Raw genomic sequence first — 23,789 nt, 5'->3', positions numbered from 1 at the left:
TGTGAACAGGATGTGTTGTGAGTTTTGGAGAGTGAAAATTTATAGATTAATGGTAGTGTTGCTCAGGGGTTTTCACACAAGTATTATGTGATTGACATGAATGCCCACCAATCAAAACAAACAGTTGCTTTGAGATCCTGCTGCTTCATGACATTGTAAGTCCAATGAGTATTTCAATTACAAGGTCAACATACAAGGTAATTTGAGTGTAACGATAGTAAGAACCTAATACTGAATATTTAGTGCTCAACTTCTGTGCCCCACTTCTTGCCTCAATCTTGCTGAACACTGATATGCCACTAACAAAGTGACATATTTGACTGAGATGTTAAAATTGATGAAGGCTGTAGACATGAAGATTGATGATCTTAATTAAATATAAAAGGAGGAAATCAGAGTCCCTTGTATAGGTCATACAGCCCTAGGTGGTAGGTAGAGTGTTTTTTTCCTTTTACAGAGGAATTTGACCCAAGTTCCAATTTGTGAGTTTGAAGGGAAATGCTTCCTGATCTTAAACGGTAATGAAATAAAGCTCAAAATACGCACCCATTGTTGAACATAGGAGGAAGTATTTAAAGGGGAATTGAGTTCAAAATTAGGAAAATCATATTTATATGGGGCAGTGATGAGATCACATTTGGAGCAAATGTGAAAGTAATGTGACTAATTACCTGGAATAGCAATTTATCTTATGAAGAAAGATTAACAGGCCAGGCTTGTATCTGCTGAATACAAACACAGGTGAGAAGAGGGGACTGTGTCGGAGTCTTAACAGGGATGCTTCCTCTTGTGGGCAAATCTAGAACCAAGATTCACATATTAGAAATAAGGAGCCATCATACAAAACGATAATGCAGCATTTTTTTTCTTTTGGAGACCAGCGAATTTTTGAAAATCCGTTCCTCTAAGGACGGTGGTTCTGAGATAGAAATAGATAAATTCTTCAGAAGTGGAGGTTGATTATCGTGGATAGCTGTGAATGCAGAGTTCAATGATGACCTTATTAAGTAGTGGAGAAGACTTGAGGGGCCAAGTAGCCTACTCCTCAGAGTCAGAGCAGCACTGTACAGAAATAGATCCTTCTACCCATCGCATCCACCATTTTTTTTGTTGACCTATGCTCATCTGATTTGCTCATACTCGGTCTTTACTATTTCATGTATTGCCTGTCTAAGTGTCTTGTAAACGTAACCCTAATTTGTAAGTTTCACACACCATGTACTCAGGAAGTTTGGAACATTGTGATGATCTCTACTGTTCTTTTTATGTCACAACCCATTGTTCATTCTTATAAAGTTACCTGTCATATCTTATGAACTAATAGGTCATATCACTCTAAATATTACTGTTTAATCATCAATTTCATTGTACCAGATAATTATATATTTTTTTAATTAATTGGCAAACTAACAAGTGATAGCACACGACTTTTCATATATTCTCATATATTGCAGTTACTCTGTCTGCTTCTCCAAAGGACAAGGATTTAAATCACCATAGTAGCGTGTTTTATTCATTTGGTGCAAAATTTTCAATTTGGCTAACACAAATATCTGGAAATCTATTGAGTTATACATACAAAGCAGCCCCAGGTTCATTCTGTTAGCTGATCTCAGCAGGGATAGTAGCACTTAAAATTGGCTAATCGGATAATCAGCTCTTCATCCAAAACCTGTAATCATTGCTTGAAAGTTCATGTGTCAGGATAGAGTGTGGCTGCAATGGTCAACATATTAAGGAAAACCGTACATGCTTACAGCTTGATTCAGAGGTATAGTGGACAATTAAATGAGATATACCGTTGTTGGTATTTATAGTCCCATACCTCAATGATAGGCAAGAAAATTGGGAGGAAAAAATTGTTTAGAACCTTGTTTATATTGTCCAATGAACCCAAAGCTCTAAATTTTCATCTACATGCTGTTGGGAAGATTATATTTTAGGATTAAGAGAAAAAATTAAGATGAAGTACGCATCATTAAGAAGCATTCTAGTCAAATGCGGCCATCTACAGATGTGTGAAGAGGAAAACCTGTCACAAGCAAACACTTGGCAGTAAACTAATTTTATTACCATCTGCCTGTCAACAGAACAATTTACGGACACCTGTCAATAGCATCTGCCAATTCAACCACCCGATGAGGTGATGTCACATTTACCAGACATGATTCAGTACAGATTGGGTATGTTATCAGTTTATGTTGCAGAATCTATCATGTGCAATTTGTTCCCTAACATTATTAGCCAATATTTTATTCTTCACATTTTATCTGAAATTTGAGCTTTAATAATTGCTAACTGTCTTCCTTTTGTTTTTTATGAAATTTATTACCCATGTTTCTCTGCAAGTTACTGATGTTAGGGAGTGTGACTAGGGGCTTGTCCCAATGATTCTTTTTACATTGTGGCACCATTGTAAAATATCAATAAATATGAAAATGTTTACACAGTACAGGAAAATGATGATAATACTTGTACTGACAATAGCCGTTCAGTGTTAATGATTATGTACCAAAATGCATTCTAATTCCCATTGAATTGAAAAGACTTCAATATTAACCCTATTTTCACAAACTGGAAAATTCCATAGATCATCACTGAATTTTAGAGATTTTAGTTTCCATTGTTAAAATTGATTTTAGTACTTTTGTTCAAGATTTCTCCAAACCTCTAATTTTCCAAGACTCGTCTCTTTTATCATCTCTTGTATATCACATACATCGTTTCTATTACAGACAACACACACAAAATGCTGGTGGAACACAGCAGGCCAGGCAGCATCTATGTGTTGTTTGAATTTCCAGCATCTGCAGATTTCCTCGTGTTTGTTTCTATTACAGTATCGCTTTAAAGTATTTTAGATTTTGATCTCAGTCATTTTCTTTATTGATGGAAGCTAAATTGTAGTTTTTTCAAAAGTCATTTGCCCATTGAAACTCTGTTGTCTTAAGTATTATTTGCTCTGCTCAACATATGTAGATTTGGCAAATTTATAGGTGGTATTTGTGCTGTGCCAATCCACACGATGAGTATAAAGAGAAGGAGAGCAGTAGGCTGAGACCAATCCTTGAGGTGTAGCATTGTTAACAAAGGAGAGGTGTTATTTTCTATCCTGGCTGACTGTGGAGTCCTGTTGAGTTAATTATCTATCCAGTTGCAGGGGAGGTACAGAGACCCAGGTTTTAAAGCTTGTTGATTGGAACTGAGGGGACGATGGTGTCTGAATGTCAGAATGATGTGGCCATTAAGCTGAATACTTGGTCTTCTATCCAAGCTGTGAGACATGGGTGCAACCTTCTAACCATGCTAAGGTATGGTCAGGTGGAGCATACGGATATTTGTTATGATTTATAGAAATTGTTGGTCGGTTATTAGGGATAATACATTGAACAATGTCTGTTACTGGTTGTACAGTTGGGTGATGTGACATTTGAAGATGCACTTTGTTTATTAAGGCCTGTAGGGTAGCGTTCTAAAATCTGGAGCTCATTTTCTCAAATGTTTCCTTGAACTTGAATGATCCATCAGTAAGAGGCAGAGCTTACTTAAGGTCCGTTTTGATCTAAATGCTTTCTTCTGAACAGCCTGTGTGACCGTGATTAGTCTGATTAACTTGAGAAACTGTTATAGACAAAGTCCATGATACAGTAAGTCTGAGTGGACAATAAAAGATCTTTAAGGAGCAAAACATTGTTGATGCTAAAAAGAAAAATAAAGAACAGAAAATGCTGGAGATACTCAGCAGGTCAGGCAGTGTCTGTGGAGGGAGCAACAGAGTTAATATTTTGAGCATATAACCTTTATCAGAAAAATTATGTCTTGATGACACATTGCTACTTGGATGTAGCTATGTTTGACACTTTATGATTGAGAATATGAATAGATTCCACAAATGATAATTCTGAAATTACTGAATTGCTATAAGTCTGATCTGGTTCATACTGTAGTTCAGGGAAAGTTAATCTGCAAACATTGCCTGATCTAGCCTCCAACTACACCATTGTGGTTCCTCAGTTCATGGCCATAATTTCAGAGTCAGAGTTATGAAAACAGACCCTTCAGCCAACCCATTCATGCTGACCAAGGTGCCCACCTTAGCCTGTCTTTGCCTGTGTTTGACCCTTATCCCTCTAAACCTTTCCTGTCCATGTACTGGACTAACTGCCTTTTGAACAGTGTACCCATCTGTATCATTTCCTCTAGCAGTTCATTCCATGTACCTTCCACCCTCTGTGTGAGAAATAGTGATGCACTGCAAATGGTGACTTCAGCAACAATGTCCACATTCCAGAAAAAGTAAATAAAAAGGAGTGAACTTGAGCAGTCAGGACATTTTGCATGCACATTTCGCTTGGATACATTGGATTGTGTGTAGCAGGAGACAGATTTCAAAATAATCAAGCAGGGACAGTAGGGATATTCTGTGTGCCACAGTTCCTTTGGAAGACATAAGTTTATGATAATCAGTAATTTTAAATTTCCACATACTAACTGGGACTCACATAGTATAAAGGGCTGACTGGGATAGATGGAACTCAGGGCCCCCAGACCTGGCAACACCCTTGTAAATATTCTCTGTACTCTTTCAACCTTGTTTCCATCTTTCCTGTGCGTAGGTGACTAAAATACTCCAAATTAGGCCTCATAAACATCTTTTCAACTTTGTGGAGGGGAACACTTTGCATCCAGTGATCATTACACCATTAGTTTCAAGATAATTACAGAGAAGGTCCTCCATATGGTCTGGTCCTCGGGTTCAGGTTCAAAATTGGAGAATGGCCAATTTTGATGATATCAGAAAGTGGCAAGTGTGGATTGGGACAGGTTATTTTCTACTGAAACACCATTGATAAATTTGTCAATGAAACAGCTATTGTGCGCTGAATTTCAGATGGTGATGAAGAGGCATACAGGGGTGAGATAGATTAACTGGTATCCCAACAACAACAACATGATGTCAGTGAGACCAAGGAATTGATTGTTGACTTCATGAAGGGGAATTTGAAGGAACACACACCAGTCCTCATTGAGTGATCAGCAGTGGAAAGGATGAGTAGCTTCAGGTTCCTGGGTGTCAACATCTCTGAAGGTCTATCTTGGGCCCAACACATTGATGCAATTCCAAAGAAGACACAACAGTGGCTACATTTCATTAGAATTTTGAGGAGACTTAGTATATCACCAAAGACTCTCACATATTTCTACAGATATACCATGGAGAGCATTCTAACCAGTTGCTCCTCCATCTGATCTGCACAGGAATGGCGAAGACTGCAGAAAGCTGTAAACTCAGCTAGCTCCATCATGAGCACTAGCCTCCCTGGCATTGAGGAGATCTTCAAAAGCAAGAAGTGAGGCAAAGCAGCAGTGAGGTCATGGACTGTATGCAAATTATAGAGGAGGAGGTATTTGCTGTCTTGAGGTGAAATAAGATGGATAAATCTCCGGGGCCTGACAAAGTATTCCCCCGACTCAGTGGGAGGCTAGTGCTGAAATTGCAGGAGCCCTATCAGAGCTATTTAGAATATCCTTGGCCACAGGTGTGGTGCCAGAGGACTGGAGGATAGCCAATGTAATTTCATTGTTTAAGAAAATCTCTAAGGATAAGCCAGGAATTTACAGCCAGTGAGCCTGACATCAGTAGTGGGTAAATTATTGGAGGTATTTTAAGACTCCAGATATTAAGTATTTGGATGGACAGGGACTGATAAGTGATAGTCAACACGTCTTTGTGCATGGTAGTTCATCTCTAACCAATCTTAGAGTTTTTGGAGGAAGTTAGCAGGAAAATTGATAAAGGCAGTGGATGTGTCTTTGTGGTCTTTAGCAAAGCCTTTGACATGGTCCCACATGAGAGATTGGTCAAGAAGGTTCAGTTGCTTGGCATTGAAGATGAGGCAGTAAATTGGATTAGACATCGGCTTCGCGGGAGAAGCCAGAGAGTGGTCTCGGACAGGTGATGTGTCGCAGGAATTAGTGCTGGGCCTGTTGTTACTTGTCACTTATATCAGTGATCTGAATGATAATGTGGTTCACTGTATCAGCAAATTTGCGGACGGCAACAAGATTGGGGGTGTAGTGGACTGTGAAGAAGGGTATCAATGTTTGCAGCAGGATCTGGACTATCTGGAAGAATGGGCTGAAATCTGGCGGGTGGAATTTGCACATTGGGAAGACAAACCAAGGTAGGACCTACACGGTGAGCAGTAGGGTACTGAAGAATGTGGTAGACGGAAATATCTGGGCATAATAATCCATAATTCTGACAGTGATATCACAGGTATGGTTGTAAAGGGAGCTTTTGCTGCTTTGGCCTTCATAAGTCAAAGTATTGAGTATAGGAGTTGGGATATATATTGAAGATCTATAAAACATTGGTGTGGCCAACTTTGGAGTTTTACAAGTCAGCTGTCCACAGGGAAGATGTCAATACATTGAAAGTGTTCAGAGAAAATTTACAAAGATACTGCCAGGACTTTGGGATCTGAGTTATGGGGAAAGGTTGAATCGATTAGAACTTTATTCCCTGTAGCATAGGGGAAAGAATGGAGATTTGGTAGAGGTATACTAAATTATGAAGGGTATAGATAGGGTAAATGCAAGCAAGCTTTTTCTGCTGAGGTTGGGTGAAACTAGAACTATAGATCATGGTTAAGGGTGAAAGGTGAAATGTTCAAGGGGAACATGAGGGGAACTGTGGTCCAGGTGCAGGTTGATGAGTCTAGGCAGATTAATAGTTTGGCACAGAATAGATGGGCTGAAAGGCCTGTTTCTGTGCTGTAGTGATCTATGATTCTAAGTGAAAAGTTACAAATCTTTAGATTGTTAATTGAATTAGGAAAAAAACCTGAAGAAATTTGATTGAACTAAATTAATTTTAGACATATCCAAAAGCAGTAATTTTCATGTAAATTCATTTTCTAAAAAGCTTCTGAATAAGTGTATTGCCTTTCAAAAGCATTGTTTTGGGAGTATTTCCAAATTATCCTAATTTGGACAATTCAGGTATCCAACTGCCCTTTTATCCCTGTTTATGTCTGAGAAATGCATTTATTGTGCACAAATGTCCACATTGATAAGTGGAAAGAAATTAATCCTGTAGAGGTCAGTGATGTGTAATATTACTTTTGTGTTGATTGGTCACCACTTTGCAACATGTGCCTGACTTACTCATGGTTTGATGAGGATTTCCTTTACTATAATATGGACAAACATCCAACTGCTGGAATTAGTTTGATTTTAGGACTCAAGTTAATAAATACAGGAATATTTATCTTTGTTTTCTTGCTTACATATCAACAGTCCTTGACTTGCTCTCTTCAGTTTCCAGATAAGGCCAGGAACAGATGTTGTCAGTGTTTTGACCTTTAACCACTACAGTCTCCAATTGGCGGGTCAGCAGAGGTGGTCAAGCCCATCTACTCCCGACTTCCAGCTCAACTCCCCTCGCCTGCTCCATATCCAGCAAGAGGCTCTTTCTGCTTCCTCCCTCATCCCGCGAGCTGCTTAGTTCTTGATCTTTTCTTCAAGGCTCAGCACAGACAGCAACCTCCATGCCAACCTCGCCAGGAACCCTCTACAGCTGATCTCCACAGGGGATAGTCACATCTGCCACCCTTTGTCCCCACACTCCTGGACTAAGGACTGGTGCTTCAGGCCCTTTCTCTCATGACCCTAGTCACATCCTTCCTCCCACGGTACCATGAGCTCCACCAGGGTGATTTTCTCATTTTCAGTGGACCACAGTACGATGTCTGGTGTAAGTGTGGTTTGCATGACTGCAGCTTCCTCCCTGCATCAACACTCATGACCCATGATTAAGCTTTTTGCAGCAGATTGGATTTAGGCCTCTTGATAGGACTGGTGTGGCCCTCTCCTTCATGAAAATGACTGCCCTGTTTGCCTCTCTGCCAGCTGGTCTCTTTTTACACCTCTCCTGCTCCAATGTGTCGGGAAGGGACAGCAGGACCGTGTTGTTGTGTCACCTTTACCCTCCTTGTGTTAAATCTGTTTTGCATCCCGACAGTATGTGCGTTAGTGAACCCCGCTGACCACAAACCTTGCTGTTAGGGTCCTCTCTCATCCCGTGTGTGTAGTTGTGATGGTGTAGGGAGAATGTCAAACACAGATCGCAGGAGGAAAGAATTGCAGAAGGCCTCCAGTTTCCAAAACTCTGCCCAAGTGATCTTGAGCTTGGGAAGATCCCATTTTGTCCAGGCGCCCTGTGACCCCAGCTCCACTACCTTCAATTCCTGCCTTCCGTCCTGTCAGTTCCATACCTCTGCCTGGACTATATCATGCTTATCCCTTGCATTTCCACTCCCCCGTCACTGGAAGTGTGCAGAGCTGAGGCCTTGCTGACCCAGGTGTGAGTTTCCACTGATGTCTGTCAATTGCAGGAAGCTCACTGCCTGGTTTATAGCCGAGTTGGCAGCCCACTTTCAGCCCAGTCTTGTTGTGACTCTTGCTTAAATTATTAGTTTGTCATCTGAGCCCCTCAGTGTCAACACAACTCTATACTTTGCCACCTTGAACCCCTCTGCTACCAATGACAATGGGAGCTGTGGCTGGCCTGATCTTGTGTACAGCCCCACTTGAGAAAAACTTGGGGGATACCCCAGCCTCCTGTGCAGGTGCTTGTCGACTTTCCTCTTGATGCCTTCTACAGTAGTCATGGGGATAAACTTCTAAAGGGATTGAACAGACTAGATGCAGGAAGATTGTTTCCGATGTTGGGGAAGTCCAGAATGAGGGGTCGCAGTTTAAGGATAAAGGGGAAGCCTTTTAGGACCGAGTTGAGGAAAAACTTCTTCACACAGAGAGTGGTGAATCTGTGGAATTCTTTGCCCCAGGAAACAGTTGAGGCCGGTTCATTGGCTATATTTAAGAGGGAGTTAGATATGGCCCTTGTGGTTAAAGGGATCAAGGGGTATGGAGAGAAAGCAGGTACAGGGTTTTGAGTTGGATGATCAGCCATGATCATACTGAATAGTGGTGCAGGCTCGAAGGGCTGAATGGCCTACTCCTGCACCTATTTTCTGTGATCTTATGGGGAACTCGTGCACCATGAAAAGCCAGAGCAGCCTTGGTAGAAGACCGTGTTGGTGCAACCATGTCCTAAATTTACCAGGGAGTCCAGTTCTGTCGATCTTCTTCAGCCACTCTTCAGCCTGCTTTGCAGTGTCAGTGACGTTGGCACTGTCCACCATTGCTACATTAAACCACTTTCCCAGACACTTGACTGGGTTGTCCCCTATGGATGGAGTGACTCCTCCCTGTATTTGAAGACTGAACTTGCTAGTAACCTTGCCCTTTTTGATCACTGTGCATCTGGACTTTCTGGCCTTGAAGATCATCCTAGCCCAGGTAGCTACGGTGTCCAGGGTTTCCATTGCCCATCTTGCTTGGACAGGTTTTATTGAATTCATACTTCCATTTTAACAGTGACCAAACAACCCACTATGTGTTCTTTATAAAAGCAGATAACTAAAGGTCTTGTATTTGTACATCTTTTTTGCTGTGATCTGGTTTTTATTCACTTCTTATAAGAGTGATATTTTGTTGGAAGCTCAATGTCGGTGAGTCTGAGAATCTGGAGGCCTGTCTGGGTGTGTGAGAAGGTGGGAAATGGGCGTGTTTTCCTGTTCTTGTTTTGTTGTTTTTGCTACTAAGGTTATTCTGTGGAACGTTGTGGGCATAACTATGTTGGCACTGGAACAGGTGGCAACACTTGCAGACTGTCCCCAACACATCCTTCAGTGTGCTGGTTGTTTATGCAAACAACGCTTTTCACTGCATGTTTCAATGTACATGTGATAAATAAATAAATCTGACAATAATACTCTGCTTTATTTCTGCACATTCTCTTAATTGTTATTTTATCACTTGGCTACTTAATTTCAAAATACATTATTATTACTCACTTTTGTTCCGAACTCTAATTGTTGCTGAAAAAGAAATCCGTGAAAATGTGACCTCCAGAATCTTTTGAAATTTTAAACACTGAGAACTCCATTTTGAAGATAAGGCACGTTTATCTCCATCCTGCCCGAGAGGCTTCTTCATTTCTTGCTCCTGAATTTAAGTGAGATTAACAAGATTGATCGTGTGCTATTTAATTAAAATTTTTAAATATAGTAATTAAACTGAATGTTATCCAATTAGTGCATTTTCACTTCCATTTTGTACTGTAGCTCGAAGTATTTTTAATTCTCTTATTCAAATAACACAGTGGTTTATTGATCCATTTTGAGCAGTGGTCATGATGTCATCTTTCATGAGGTTTGTTTTCCCAATTCCAACAGTTTTATTGTCTGTTCCTATTAAGAATTTGCTCTATAAAAAATCCCTTTGCCAATCAGTTTATTTATAGTAACTGTACATAATTTTCTGCCATCCAACTACATACCAAGAGCTATGGCATGAAGTGTTTTACTGGTAATTACTAAGGAAATCATCGCATTTTTGGAGTCTTTTGCTGGGCTCGTAGTTTATGGAAGATAAGTTAATGAATTTTTAAATAAGTATGCCTAGTAATTAGATAGTATGATTACTTCCTCAGTTTTGAGCAACGTGCCTCTACCCTCTGATTCCACTGATCCACTGCAGTCCACCACTTCACCTGCCTCTTTAAGGCTCCCGAGTCCTGGAGTGTTAAAATGAACCAAGGCAAGATGTCGGTCAAAGGCCCAGTCACAAGTCTGCTCAGAGTTGTGCTCAATCTGTTGAGCTTGGCATCAGGAAATGAGGACAAGGTAGCATGATTTTGAGAACCAAACTACGCACTGCTTAGTAAACTGTGACTGAGGTCTTGGAATTCTGATGTAGTGCAATGTTTCCACTGTGCGAATTCTGTTCCAGCTTGCCTCTTCTACGGTGTTTTGAGACAGTGGCTTGGTAACGAACAATGAACACTTGAAAGTGCCAACTTTACTTTCTTTTGTGTGTTTTATTGGTAATAACAGATGTCATACTGATCTAAGCTTGTAATGACACTAGCTGAGATGACTGTCCAAAATAAGATATCAACTATAGTCTTTATAAAGTTTAATGTTGTGAGCAACTGGGACTGAAATCATACACGTCCTCTCCACAGATTTTGAGTATTTCCAGCATTTTCTATTTTTATATTTTCATTTCCCAGGTTTTGCACTATTTTTCTTTGATGTGTGTTACTAATTTGAAAGGGAACTGTCTGAAGTCAATAGAAGAGATTATATCCTATATGCCTTCAGGACAAGCAAGAGGAAAGTGGTCTGGTTAGGATATGCAAAAAGGTGATATGAAATTTTAGATCCCATTGGATCTTCAGTTCCATTGTCACCCATTTTGTATAAATGCAAGATCAATAGTGCAAGTTCACCTGAACAAACAGAAAAGTGAAGGAAACAGAAACATGCTATAAATGTGCCTGAAAACCAACAGTGCTGCTGATGCTGGAAATCTGAAAATGTTACAAAAGCTAGCAAGTCAACCGCATGTTTGGAAAGAGAAACAACTTTTGTGATCTCTCTTTCCCAGTTTTGATAAAGGATCCTGGATGTGAAATATAATTTTTTTCTTTTTACTCTAATTGTGGCTATTGTTTTGTTTCATATCACCAGGAGTATTTACTTAAGTTGAAAGTTCTGTTCTGCACCTATAAGACTAAGTTCTGTACTGAGTAAAGTGGCCACTGAGCATATGTTCATGGTCTTCTGCCGCTGCACGTTATCCACTTCGAGGTTTGACATGTGTGTTCTGAAACACTCCTCTGCACAGCCCTTTGTAAAGTGTGTTTATATGAGTTGCTGTCACCTTCCTGACAGCTTGAACCACTCTGGCCATTTGCCTCTGATCTCTCATTAACAATGTATATTTGCCCACAGAACTGCTGCTCACTGGATCTTTGTTTTTTACCCCATTCTCTGTAAACTCTAGAGACTGCTGGGAGTGAAAACTCACAGGAGATCCATAGTTTCTGAAACACTCAAACTACCCCATCTGGTACCAACAATCATTCCATGGTCAAGTCACTTAATTACACATTTCTTCCCCATTCTGACGTTTGGCCTGAAAACTGAACCTCTTGCATGCTTTTATACAGCGAGTTGCAGCCACATGATTGGCCGATTAGTTATTTTGTATTGACTTCCGGTAAGATGGCGATTGCTTAGCTGCTCCGAACTTTTGTTCCGTTACTGTCACTATCTTTGCACTAAATGTCTCCATTTTTTAAACCTTAGTCGGGAACTTTTTCGGTACTTCTTGCTTGCCTGTGAACACATCTAACTTACAATGTCTAGCAAGACTCTAAATCCGGGAGAAAGGAAGCTACGGCTCTCTCAGACGAGACCCTGGCTGCGCTCGGTCAGCTCAGAGACGAAATTTTAAAGGAATTCAAAACCGCTTTCAAACAGTTGGAGGACAAACTTGATCAGATCATCGACAAGGTGGGCAAGCATGCCCAACACTTATCTCGCATCGATTCGACTTCTGAAGATTTAGAAAGTTGTGTTCGATACTTGGAGACTCTCTGTTCCAGCTTGGAGGAAAAGTGTAACAAACTCCTTTTCAAAACGGTGGATCTCGGAAATCGCAGTAGACGCTGCAATCTTAGAATTCTTGGATTGCCAGAGGCCACCGAACAGGGATCAACAGTGAAGTTTCTCGCTGAGTTTCTCTGTGAGATATTTGGGAAAGATTTGCTTCCGAACCCGCTGAGCTCGAACGGGCACACCAGGTACATGTTCCCGCCGGAATTCTGGGTAACCGCCCGCGACCAGTAATCTTGTGCTTCCATCAATACCAGGTAAAACACCGTCTGATCGTAGAGGCATGTCAGAGGTTCTTTTATTTTCCAGGATACAACCATTCGCTTTGTGGAAGATTTTGCACCCCAGACCTTAAAGATGCGCGCTGAGTTTAAAGGCGCAATGAAAGTGCTTTTTGATCGTGGTTTTAAACCCTCTCTTCATTCCCCTGCTGATCTACGAATCAAGCTTAACACTGGGAAATAGTTATTTTGTATTAAAGAGTGGGTGTAAAGGTGTACCTAATAAAGTGGTCACTGAGTGTTTATGCAAGTGCACTATTGTTAGAATGTCACAGTGTGCCTAAGGAGGGCTTGGCTTTAAATTTATTGACGTTGGTCTTTCTTCAAGTAGTCCACTGCTGTTCTTCTGTCCCTCACTGCTTCAACAGGACACCAATCATACTAGTGCCCAAGGAGAAGAGAGTGAGTTACTGCAGTGACTGTTGCCTGGTAGCACTCACAGTAACTGTGATGAAGTGCTTTAAGAGTTTGGTCATGGGTAAAATTAACTCTGGTCTGAGCAGGAGCCTGGATGTGCTGCAGTTTGCCTACTACCCCAACAGGCCTACAGTGGCCACAGTCCCACTGGCTCTCCTCTTGACCTTGTAGCACTTCTGCCACGAGTTTCATGACATTAATCAATAATAAGAAACCCAATTCTGATTCTAATTCAGTCTCATTCTTTAAGGGACAAACATTTTCTTTTATTTTGCTACTTGCCAGTTAACTCTCATGCTGTTGGTGGCCCTCCCCCCCTTTACAAAGGCAGAGCGTTCCTGTGAAACCTTCCTCAAGCCAGAATGGCGTAAAGCGAAGAACCATTCATTTATATGGGGAAAATGTTTGTAAAAGCGAAAATCCTCTTTGTAATGTGAAAACAGGTTACTAATGTAGGTCTTTTGTAAAAGCAAAGTGGCATAAAGCAAACATTCGTAAAGTGGGGGCACCTGTATCTTTATAGTTTTCTAAGTCATCCTTTCCTGCAATCCAAAAATCTTGTAATTCTCTTTCCTGTGACCAGTGACTTCTTACTCATACCTTATCCTAACTTCAAACAAACTACACCTAAAACTAGGATCAAAATAATCTCTTGGACCAATCAAACCTACTCTACCGTTCTTTCAGTATTGGATTCTTTCAATATTTAATCCTACTTCCCATGCCATATTTAATATTCTGTCATCTGGTTTAAGAGAGTGCTGGTGTAGCCCAGCGATGACTTGCTGGAGGCAAACAAATCTATCCAACATTTTATTAATCACTCTTTCTCAGAAACAATCACTGCAATCAATAGCCTGTGACTTCCCTTTCGAAGTTGAACTTTTGAACCACCTGTATGACCGGGGATTTTTGCAGAACTGAAGTCTCTGAAGGTGCAGGATGTTTGCAGTGTGGAGTGTATGGGCCGAATCAAGGCGGCTGGGCCCAGGCCCGAGACCGGGAAATGGGCTCATGTTTGGCCATTGCTGAAACGGACTTGGAGATGATTCACAGCAGCAGAATCGAGGTGAGGCAGAGTTGTGGAGGCATGGAACAGGTCCGAGAGTGAGAAACTACTCGCTGTTTGGCTGATTTAGGTGCTGGGCCAGATTGGAAAGGTTGGTACAGGTACCAGCCGAATTGAGGCGCGGAGCCCAGGCCTTAGTAGCAGGGCCCGGGTCTGAGAGCATGCAATGACCCAAGGTTTGGTGAATTAGACACCACGCCAGATTGAAAGGTCAGGGTGTCAAGATCAGAGAAGTGGGACTACTTGGTGTTCAACTCACTCCTTTGCAAGGTTTACTTGTCTCTGCACTAAACTGGCTTTGTGGCTGTGGAATCACTTCTGTGAGCTTTAGTTGTGAATGTTATTTGCTTACTTTTATTGTTTGCACGGTTTTTTTTCTCTACACATTGGGTGTTCAGTCTTTTTATTAAAGCAGGTTCTATTAGGTTTCTTTGTTTAGTGACTGCCTGTAAGACGAATCTCAAAGTTGTATATAGTATACATTATTTGATAATAAATGTACTCCGTACCTTTGTATTCTTTAATATCCATCCTACCCAAACATGTATTTATCTGTATCAACCACTTGAGACTTAAATGAAAAACAATGTCTTCTTTGTGAATCTCTGACATTTTTCATCCGAGAGAATGTGGATGCTGCTATTTAAAAATATGTTTAATGCCGAGTAAAGTTTTTTGTGTCTGCAATGGAACAATATTATGGGGACTGGGCAGGAAAATGGAGGTGAAAGATTAGAGCAGCTTTATCTTACTGAATGGTTCGAGGGTTGTATGGTATACTGCTATTCTTATACGTTATTGAACATAGAACTGTACAGCACTCTACAAGCCATTTGGCCCACAATGTTGTGCAGACAAATATAAATTGCTTCTACACAGTCTATTACCATTCACTTTTTTGTTTATAGCCATGTACTACTTGAGTCTTTTAAAAATCCCTATTGTATCAGCCCCTACCACCTTTCCCTCAGTGCGTTGCAGGCACCCACTACTGTCTATATAAAAAAAATCCCTACCCCTGTCGTCTCCTCTAAATATTACAACACTCCTCATAAATTGATGTCTTCTGTTATTAGCAATTGCTGCCCTGGGAAATAGAACTAGCTGTTCATTCTTTTAATGCGTCTCTTAGTCTTGATCACCTCCATCAAGTCTCCTCTCATCTCACTCTCTGTAAAGGAAAAAGCCCTCGCTCACTCAACCTCTCCTCTTAAAATATATTCTCTAAGCATCCCGGAAAATCTCCTTTGCCTACTCTAAAGCTTCTACACTTTAATAGGTAGACCTGCTTGCCTGTGCAAATATCTAATCAGCCAATCATGTGGCAGCTACTCGATGCATATAAACATGCAGACAATGCCAGGAGGTCCAGTTGTTATTCAGACTAAATGTCAGAATGGGGAAGAAATGTGATCCAAGTGACTTTGACCATGGACTGATTGTTGGTGCCTGGTGGGGTGGTTTCAGTATTTCAGAAACAGATCTCCTGGGATTTTCACAGACAACCATCTCTCGAGTTTACAGTGAGCATCAGTTCCTGGGTGAAAACACCTTGCAAATGTGAAAGGTTAGAGAAGTGCCAGACTAGTTCAAGCTGATAGGAAGACAACAGCAACTCAAATAATCACAGGTTAGAACACTGTACAGAAGAGCATCTCCGAACACACAATACATCAAAACTTGAAGTGGAAGGGCTACAATGGCAGAACATACTGAGTGAATGTTCTTCCTATATAGAGGTGACCAGAATTATATATTTTCCCTGTTGAGTAACTCAACAGTTAAATTACATCAACATGTGGCTATTATACTTAATGGGCTATTAAAACTTGAAACATTGAATAGTGATAATATCCATGGCATTTACAGTGCCCATAAAAAGTATTTCCCTGCCTTGGAAATTTTCAAGTTTTATTGTTTTACAATGTTGAATCACAGTAGATTTAATTTGGTTTATTGACGCTTAGCAAAAGACTCTTGTGTCAAAGTGCTACTAGATCTCTTAAAGTCATTGAAATTAATTACAAGTATAAAAACACAAATTAATTGATTGCATAAGTATTCACCCCCTTCAATTAAGTATTTAGTAGATGCACCTTTGGTAGCAATTACAGCCTTGAGTCTGTGTGGATAGATCTTGATCAGCTTTGCAAATCTGGATACTGCAATTTTTCTCCATTCTTCTTTACAATACTGCTCAAACTCTGTTAGATTGCATGGGGATTGTGAGTAAACAGACCTTTTCAAGTCCAGCCACAAATTCTCAATTGGATTGAGGTCTGGACTCTGATTTGGCCACTCCAGGACATTAACTTTGTTATTTTTTTAAGCCATTCCTGCATAGGCTTGGCTTTATACTTGGGGTCATTGTCTTAGAAACATAGAAAACCTATAGCACAATACAGGCCCTTTGGCCCACAAAACTGTGCTGAACATGTCCCTGCCTTAGAACGACCTAGGCTTTACCCTTAGCCCTCTATTTTTCTAAGCTCCGTGTACCTATCCAGGAGTCTCTTAAAAGACCCTATTGTTTCTGCCTCCACCACTGCCACCGGCAGCCCATTCCATGCACTCACCAATCACTGCGTAAAAAAAAAAAATACCCCTGACGTCTCCACTGTACCTACTTCCAAGCACCTAAAAAACTGTGCCCTCTCATGTTAGCCATTTCAGCCCTGGGAAAAAGCCTCTGGCTATCCACACAATCAATGCCTCTGATTATCTTGTACATGTCTATCAGGTTGCCCTCTCATCCTCCATCGCTCCAAGGAGAAAAGGCTGAGCTCACTCAACCTATTCTCCTAAGGCCTGCTCCCCAATCCAGGCAACATCCTTGTAAATCTCCTCTGCATCCTTTCTTATGGTTTTCATGTCGTTCCTATAGCGAGGCGATCAGAATTGACCACAGTTCTCCAAGTGGGGTCTGAACAGGGTCCTATAAAGCTGTAACATTACCTCCCGGCTCTTAAACTCAATCCCACAGTTGATGAAGGCCAATGTACCATATGCCCTCTTGACCACAGAGTCAACCTGCATAGCAGTTTTGAGTGTCCTATGGACTCAGACCCCAAGATCCTCTGATCCTCCACACTACCAACGGTCTTACCATTAATACTATATTCTGTCATTATATTTGCCCTACCAAAATGAACACCTCACACTTAACTGGGTTGAACTCCATCTGTCAGTTCTCGGCCCAGTTTTACATCCTATCAATGTCCCGCCGTAACCTCTGACAGCCCTCCACACTATCCACAACACCCCTGACCTTTGTGTCATCAGCAAATATACTAACCCGTCCTTTCACTTCCTCATCCAGGTCATTTATATAGATCACGAAGAGTCAGGGTCCCAGAAGAGATCCCTGAGGCACACCACTGGTGACTGACCTCCATGAAGAATATGACCCATCTACAACCACTCTTTGCCTTCTGTGGGCAAGCCAATTCTGGATTCACTAAGTAAGGTGCCCTTGGATCCCAGGCCTCCTTACTTTCTCAATAAGCCTTGTATGGGGTACCTTATCAAATGCCTTGCTGAAATCCATATACACTACATCTAATGCTCTAACTTCATCAATGTGTTTAGTCACATCCTCAAACAATTCAATCAGTCTCGTTTGGCACAACCTGCCTTTGTCCAAGCCATGCTGACTATTCCTAAACATATTATGCCTCTCCAAAATGTTCATAAATCCTGCCTGTCAAGATCTTTTCCATCAACTTACCAACCACTGAAGTAAGACTCACTGGTCTATAATTTCCTGGGATATCTCTACTCCCTTTCTTGAATTAAGAGAACAACATTCTCAACCCTTCAATCCTTCAGAACCTCTTCTGTCCTCATTGATGGTGCAAAGATCATCGCCAGAGGCTCAGCTATCTCCTCCCTCGCTTCCCACAGTGGCCTGGGGTGCATCTCATCCTGTCCAGTGACTTATCCAACTTGATGCTTTCCAAAAGCCCCAGCACATCCTCTTCCTTAATATCCACATGCTGAAGCTTTTCAGTCCACTATAAGTCATTCCTGCAATCACCAAGGTCCTGCTGGAAAACAGATCTTCTCCCAAGTTATCATGCAGACTACATTAGGTTCTCCTCCAGGATTTCTGTATTTTCCTCTGTTCATTTTACCTTCTGCCTTCACAAGCCTTCCAGGGCCTGCTGCAGTGAAGCATCCCCACAGCATGATGCAGTCACCACCGTGCTTCACAATAGGGATGATGTGCTTTTGATGATGTGCAGTGTTTGGCATACACCAAACATAGCTTTCAATCCAGTGGCCAAAATGCTCAATTTTGGTTTCATTAGTCCATAGAACCTTCTCCCAACTGACTCTCCTATATGCCTTCTGGCAAACTCTAGTCAAGATTTCATGAGTTTTTTTTCCCCCAACAGTGGCTTTCTGTTTGCCACTCTCTCATAAAGCTGTAGCAGGTGAAGCACTCGGGCAACAGTTGTTGTATGCGCAGTCTCTCCCATCTCAGCCACTGAAGCTTGTAACTCCTCCAGAGTTGTCATATGTCTCTTGGTAGCCTCCCTCACAAGTACCCTTCTTTCACGGTCACTCAGAGGATGGCCTGTTCTCGGTAGATTTACAGCTGTGCCATATTCTTTCCATTTCTTGATGACTTATTTGTACTCCAAGGGATATTCAATGACTTGGAAATTTTCTTGTATCCATCTCCTGACTTCTGCTTTTCAAAAACCTTTTTGCAAGTTGCTTGGAGTGTTTTTTTGTCTTCATGGTGCCAGCAGTTGGAACTTCCAGATACAGGTATATTTTTACAATCAATTAAAACACCTTGACTGCACACAGGTCTTCAAAAACAGATCTCCATTTAACTAATTATATGACTTCTAAAAGCTATTGGCTGCACCAGTGATGATTTGGTGTGCCATATTAAAGGGGGCAAATACTTATGCAATTATTTTGTGTTTTATATTTGTAATTAATTTAGATCACTTTGTAGAGATCCGTTTTCACTTTGACACAAAAGAGTCTCTTTCTGTTGTTTAATGCCAAAAAAGCCAAATTAAATCCACTGTGATTCAATGTTGTAAAACAATAAAATATGAAAACTTGTAAGGGGGGGTGAATACTTTTTAGACACTGTCTACTGTATTTATCATATGTCTGAATTTCTACGTGAATCTAACAAGCCCTGACTGTTGCATGTCTTTGCAGGAGTTAAATAAAAAAGGATACGGCAAAATCACAACTGAGATCCGGGAAGGTCAGACTTTCTACTTTGCCGAAGGATACCATCAGCAGTACCTGAAGAAGAATCCAGGCGGATATTGTGGTCTCCGTGGCACTGGGGTATCGTGTCCAGTAGGAATTTAGACCACAAGAAAAAGGAGCCGAATTGGGCCAGTCTACTCCACCATTTCATCATAGCAGATTCATTTCTCACTCAACCCCATTCTCCTGCCTTTGCCCCATATTCTGTCATGTCCTGATTTATCAAAAATCTATCAACCTTCACCTTAAATACACCCAGTGGCTTAGCCTTCACAACTGCCTGTGGCAACAAATTTCAGCTATTTCAGGATTCACTGCCCTCCAGCTAAAGAAATTTATTATCTCCATCTAAATGGACACCCCTCTATTCTGATGTTGTGCCCTCTTGTCCAGAACTTCCCCACTATAGGAACCATCCTCTACACATCCACTCTATCAAAATTCAATAGGTTTCAATGAGATCCCCCCCCCCATTCTTCTAAATTCCAGTGAGCTTTCTCTGTGTTGTGCTGTTGTTGTTGTTGTTTTTTTTTTACGTAGTTCAGTCTAGTTTTTTGTACTGTGTCATGTAACACCATGGTCCTGAAAAACGTTGTCTCATTTTTACTATGTACTGTACCAGCAGTTATGGTCGAAATGACAATAAAAGTGACTTGACGAGTACAAGCCCCAAGCCATCAAACTCTCTGCTCATGATAAGCCTTTAAATCCCATAATCATTTGTGAACCTCCTCTGAACCCTCTCCAACATCAGCACATTCTTTCTTATATAAGGGGCCCAAAACTCTCACAGTACCCAAGTGAGGCCTCACTAGTACCTTATAAAGCCTCAGCATTACATCCTTGTTTTTGTGTTCTGGTCCTGTTTAAACAAGTGCTAACAGTGTCTTCCTCGCCACTGATCCAACCTGCAAGTTAGCCTTTAGGGAATCCTGCACCGACTCCCAAGTGCCTTTGCACCTTGGTTTTTTTTTGTAATTCAAATTTTTATTATTTATTCTTATTTTACAAAGCAGCACAGCATATCATAGAGCAGATACAGTACAGCATATTTACACAGCCATCCTATGACGGAAAACATATAAAACATAAATTTAATCCATTTAGAAAATATACATTTTTATTTCGTCTACCAAAGTGCATGACCACGCACTTCCCAATACTGTATTGCATCAACCACTTCTTTGCCCATCTTTCTAATTTGGCTAAGTCCTGTAGCCTCTTTGCAACCTCAAAACAACCTGCTCTTCCACCTATCTTTCTATTGTCCACAAACTTGGCCACAAAGACATCATTCCATCAGACAAATCATTGACATCAAGTCCACTTTTATTGTCATCTCAACCATAACTGCTGGTACAGTGCATAGTAAAAATGAGACAACGTTTTTCAGGACCATGGTGTTACATGACACAGTACAAAAAAACTAGACCGAACTATGTAATAAAAAAAACACAACACAGAGAAAGCTACACTAGACTACAGACCTACACAGGGCTGCATAAAGTGCACAAAAACAGTACCGGCAATAAATAAATAATAAACAAGACAATAGGGCAGGGTGTCAGTCCAGGCTTCAGATATTGAGGAGCCTGATAGCTTGGGGAAAGAAACTGTTACATGGTCTGGTTGTGAGAGCCTGAATGTCCCACCTCAAATAAAATCATAAATATGATTACAAATCTGTTAGTATAGTCAAAAGTAATAATTAGGATAAAATGCATTTATTCCAAGTTTTCTATGAGTTATTGGAATGTGAATTATTATGTATTATTCCCAAGTACAAAGTGACATCTTTATGATGAAAATCTTACAACAAAAATTTTAAAATCAGCAATTAAATATGAAAAATACTGCTCCAAAGATGATTTTAAATAGCTTTTTGCACTGACAATGCTTAAATGATTGAAATTTATGCAGTGCTTGATCTCTAAAATATTTTGTGCACAGACACAAACTCCCCAGATGGGTTGAGTTGTACTGTCAGTACCTCTCAAATCAATCCAATCCTTCATTAAAAGGTGCCACGAAGCAAAAACAAAAGCAGTACTGGACGCAGGAGTAACAAATGTCATTGTACCATGCGAGTGCCATTAAAGTGCACGAGTGCTTTGAACATTGGGCCTTGGACAGTTTCATGTCAGCTTGCAGATAAACCGTTTTGTGCAGCGTTATCTCAAATTGATACATGTAACTTGCTCACTGCTGTGTAGTTTTGTTACCGACATGAAGCTTTCTTCAACATTCCTTTCTGCTATGATAGCATTGCCAATCATTGTAGGCTTCTAACAGGCACAGTGAACATTTTTACTACAGAAATACCTTGCATGAGATTACTTGCTGCCAACCCAATCTTTGGGACATTCTTAAAGTTGTCATTCCAAAAGTTGCCTGTATCCAAGCTATTCCAGGACATAAAACAAATTTGCAGAGAAGCTTCACATTTCCAATTTATGACTTCAACCTTCAGTCTGGTATCTGCACAGTTCTGACAACTGTGAAAACATAATCACCTTGAAGTTTGAAGAATGTTAACCCTGTCTTTTAAACAAAAGGAACAAATCACAATCCAACTGTGGGTGTTTTACATTCCTAGCTCAGATGAGATAGTCTCATTTAATCAAGGTCATGCAGCTTGAATGAGAATTACACATTTTCAGAATAAATTTTGTTATCTTGCTCTTGATCACCAGCATGGCTGCACAGCACAGAAACACAAAATCATTGAACAGGAGCTTGTGAATTTTGTCCAAGTATTTTAACTTTATTCTAATAAATTTAATAATGATAACATTCTTGAAAATGTTTACATAATTTTATTTGACTGTGAATGTTGTCCTAAATGCTTGTTCAGTGTTGAGAACACCATTGGTAACTCTATCATTGATAACCTTTGCACCCTTGTTAGCAGTGGAAGAACTGCCTCAAATGCACACTGGTTTTGTTGTTTGTCATTGGTTGTGGAGTACAGCAGTTGACAGCAACCTGGCTACTGTAGTTTTGAGGCCAGAGTCTGGTTTTGCATTAACCAGATAAGCAAATGGCAATCTTACAAAAGTCTGCAGACTCCGGCTTCAGGAATGACAACTTATGCTTTTTTTCCCCAAGTCCTCCGAGGATCCCAGAGATATACAAAGTGACTCATACTTACCTCGGTTTTATCACTGGCCTTTGTTTTAGGGGCCTCGATCAGTGATGTGCAGCTGGACAGACTGGTAAAGGACTTTTGCGTTCAGAAAATTCAATACAAAGCCAATCCTCTCATATGCTTTTGCGAAGGTGTACTTGATTACTTCTAGCACCACTTCAGAATAGCAGAAAGGAACATAGAAATTATGAAGACCACTTAGTCCCTTGAGGTTGTGGTCAATTGGATTGGAACCTCAATTTTGCATTTTCAATTCCTTTGGCAAATTTTAACCCCTTGCTAAATCAATAAGCTTTCTACTTTGTTTTAAGAATATTCGAAGATTCCGCTTCCACTGTCTGAAATGAGCAGAGTTCCAAAGACTCTGGGGGAAATTTTCCAAGTTATTTCTCTAAAATGGGTTATGTTAATTTCAAAACAATGATTCCCTAGTTCGAGATGCACCTGCAAGATGAAATATCTCCAAATCTCAAGATCCCTTATGGTCTTCTGGCTTTTAACCAAATACCCTCTCCTCCTCCTTTACTCCAAGAGGCACCAGTTTAACTTGAACAACCTTTCTTCAATAGCACATTCTAGGTACAAATTTGTGTCATCTAGGTACTGAGAGTCGAGAATGAGTTTGGGGTAATGTGATTTTATAGTGGACGTACACAATGGTAACAAAGTTTTGAGTACAACTAAATCTGAGCAGGATTCTATATAAATCTCAGTTTGTTTTTTTTTAAAAAAGCCTCTTGTGAGGTCAAGAAGCACAAAATTAGTTTGCTTCATCCACTGGAAATAATAGATATGATGCATTCAAGCAAAACAATCCAATTTCTTAAGGATAAGCTGTTTAGTCCCTTAATGATTGCCTGAGATAACCTGAATATTCAGTACATTGTGATGTTACTGTCACAAATAAAGCTTTACATATTAGTGGTGAAAATAGAAGTGTATCAATTTTGCACCCACACACAAAATCAGTCTGGAAAAGAAAAATAGAAAATGCTGGAAGGACACAACACACATCAGGGAACATTTTCCAACATTCTCCTTTTGATTTCAGGTATCCACAATAAGTCTGAACAGTAATTCACAGTTCTAACATGTAC

The 23,789-nt window shown here is 40.5% G+C and overlaps 1 protein-coding gene across 4 annotated transcripts in view; it reads left to right on the top strand.

Annotated features, from left to right (window-relative positions):
- Positions 1-22,335, top strand: part of msraa (methionine sulfoxide reductase Aa) — a 310,626-nt gene extending 288,291 nt beyond the window's left edge. For all 4 annotated transcript variants that reach the window (XM_059981668.1, XM_059981666.1, XM_059981667.1 and 1 more), the window contains one exon: positions 19,488-22,335. In XM_059981668.1, the coding sequence (XP_059837651.1) occupies positions 19,488-19,646 (159 nt within the window). In that variant the 3' untranslated portion in view covers positions 19,647-22,335. The remainder of the gene's footprint in view (positions 1-19,487) is intronic.
- Positions 22,336-23,789: the final 1,454 nt, after the last annotated feature.

The sequence above is a fragment of the Hypanus sabinus genome, chromosome 10 (assembly GCF_030144855.1).
Source record: "Hypanus sabinus isolate sHypSab1 chromosome 10, sHypSab1.hap1, whole genome shotgun sequence".
Classification (NCBI taxonomy): Eukaryota; Metazoa; Chordata; class Chondrichthyes; order Myliobatiformes; family Dasyatidae; genus Hypanus; species Hypanus sabinus.
This window is presented reverse-complemented; position numbering and strand designations above follow the sequence as displayed.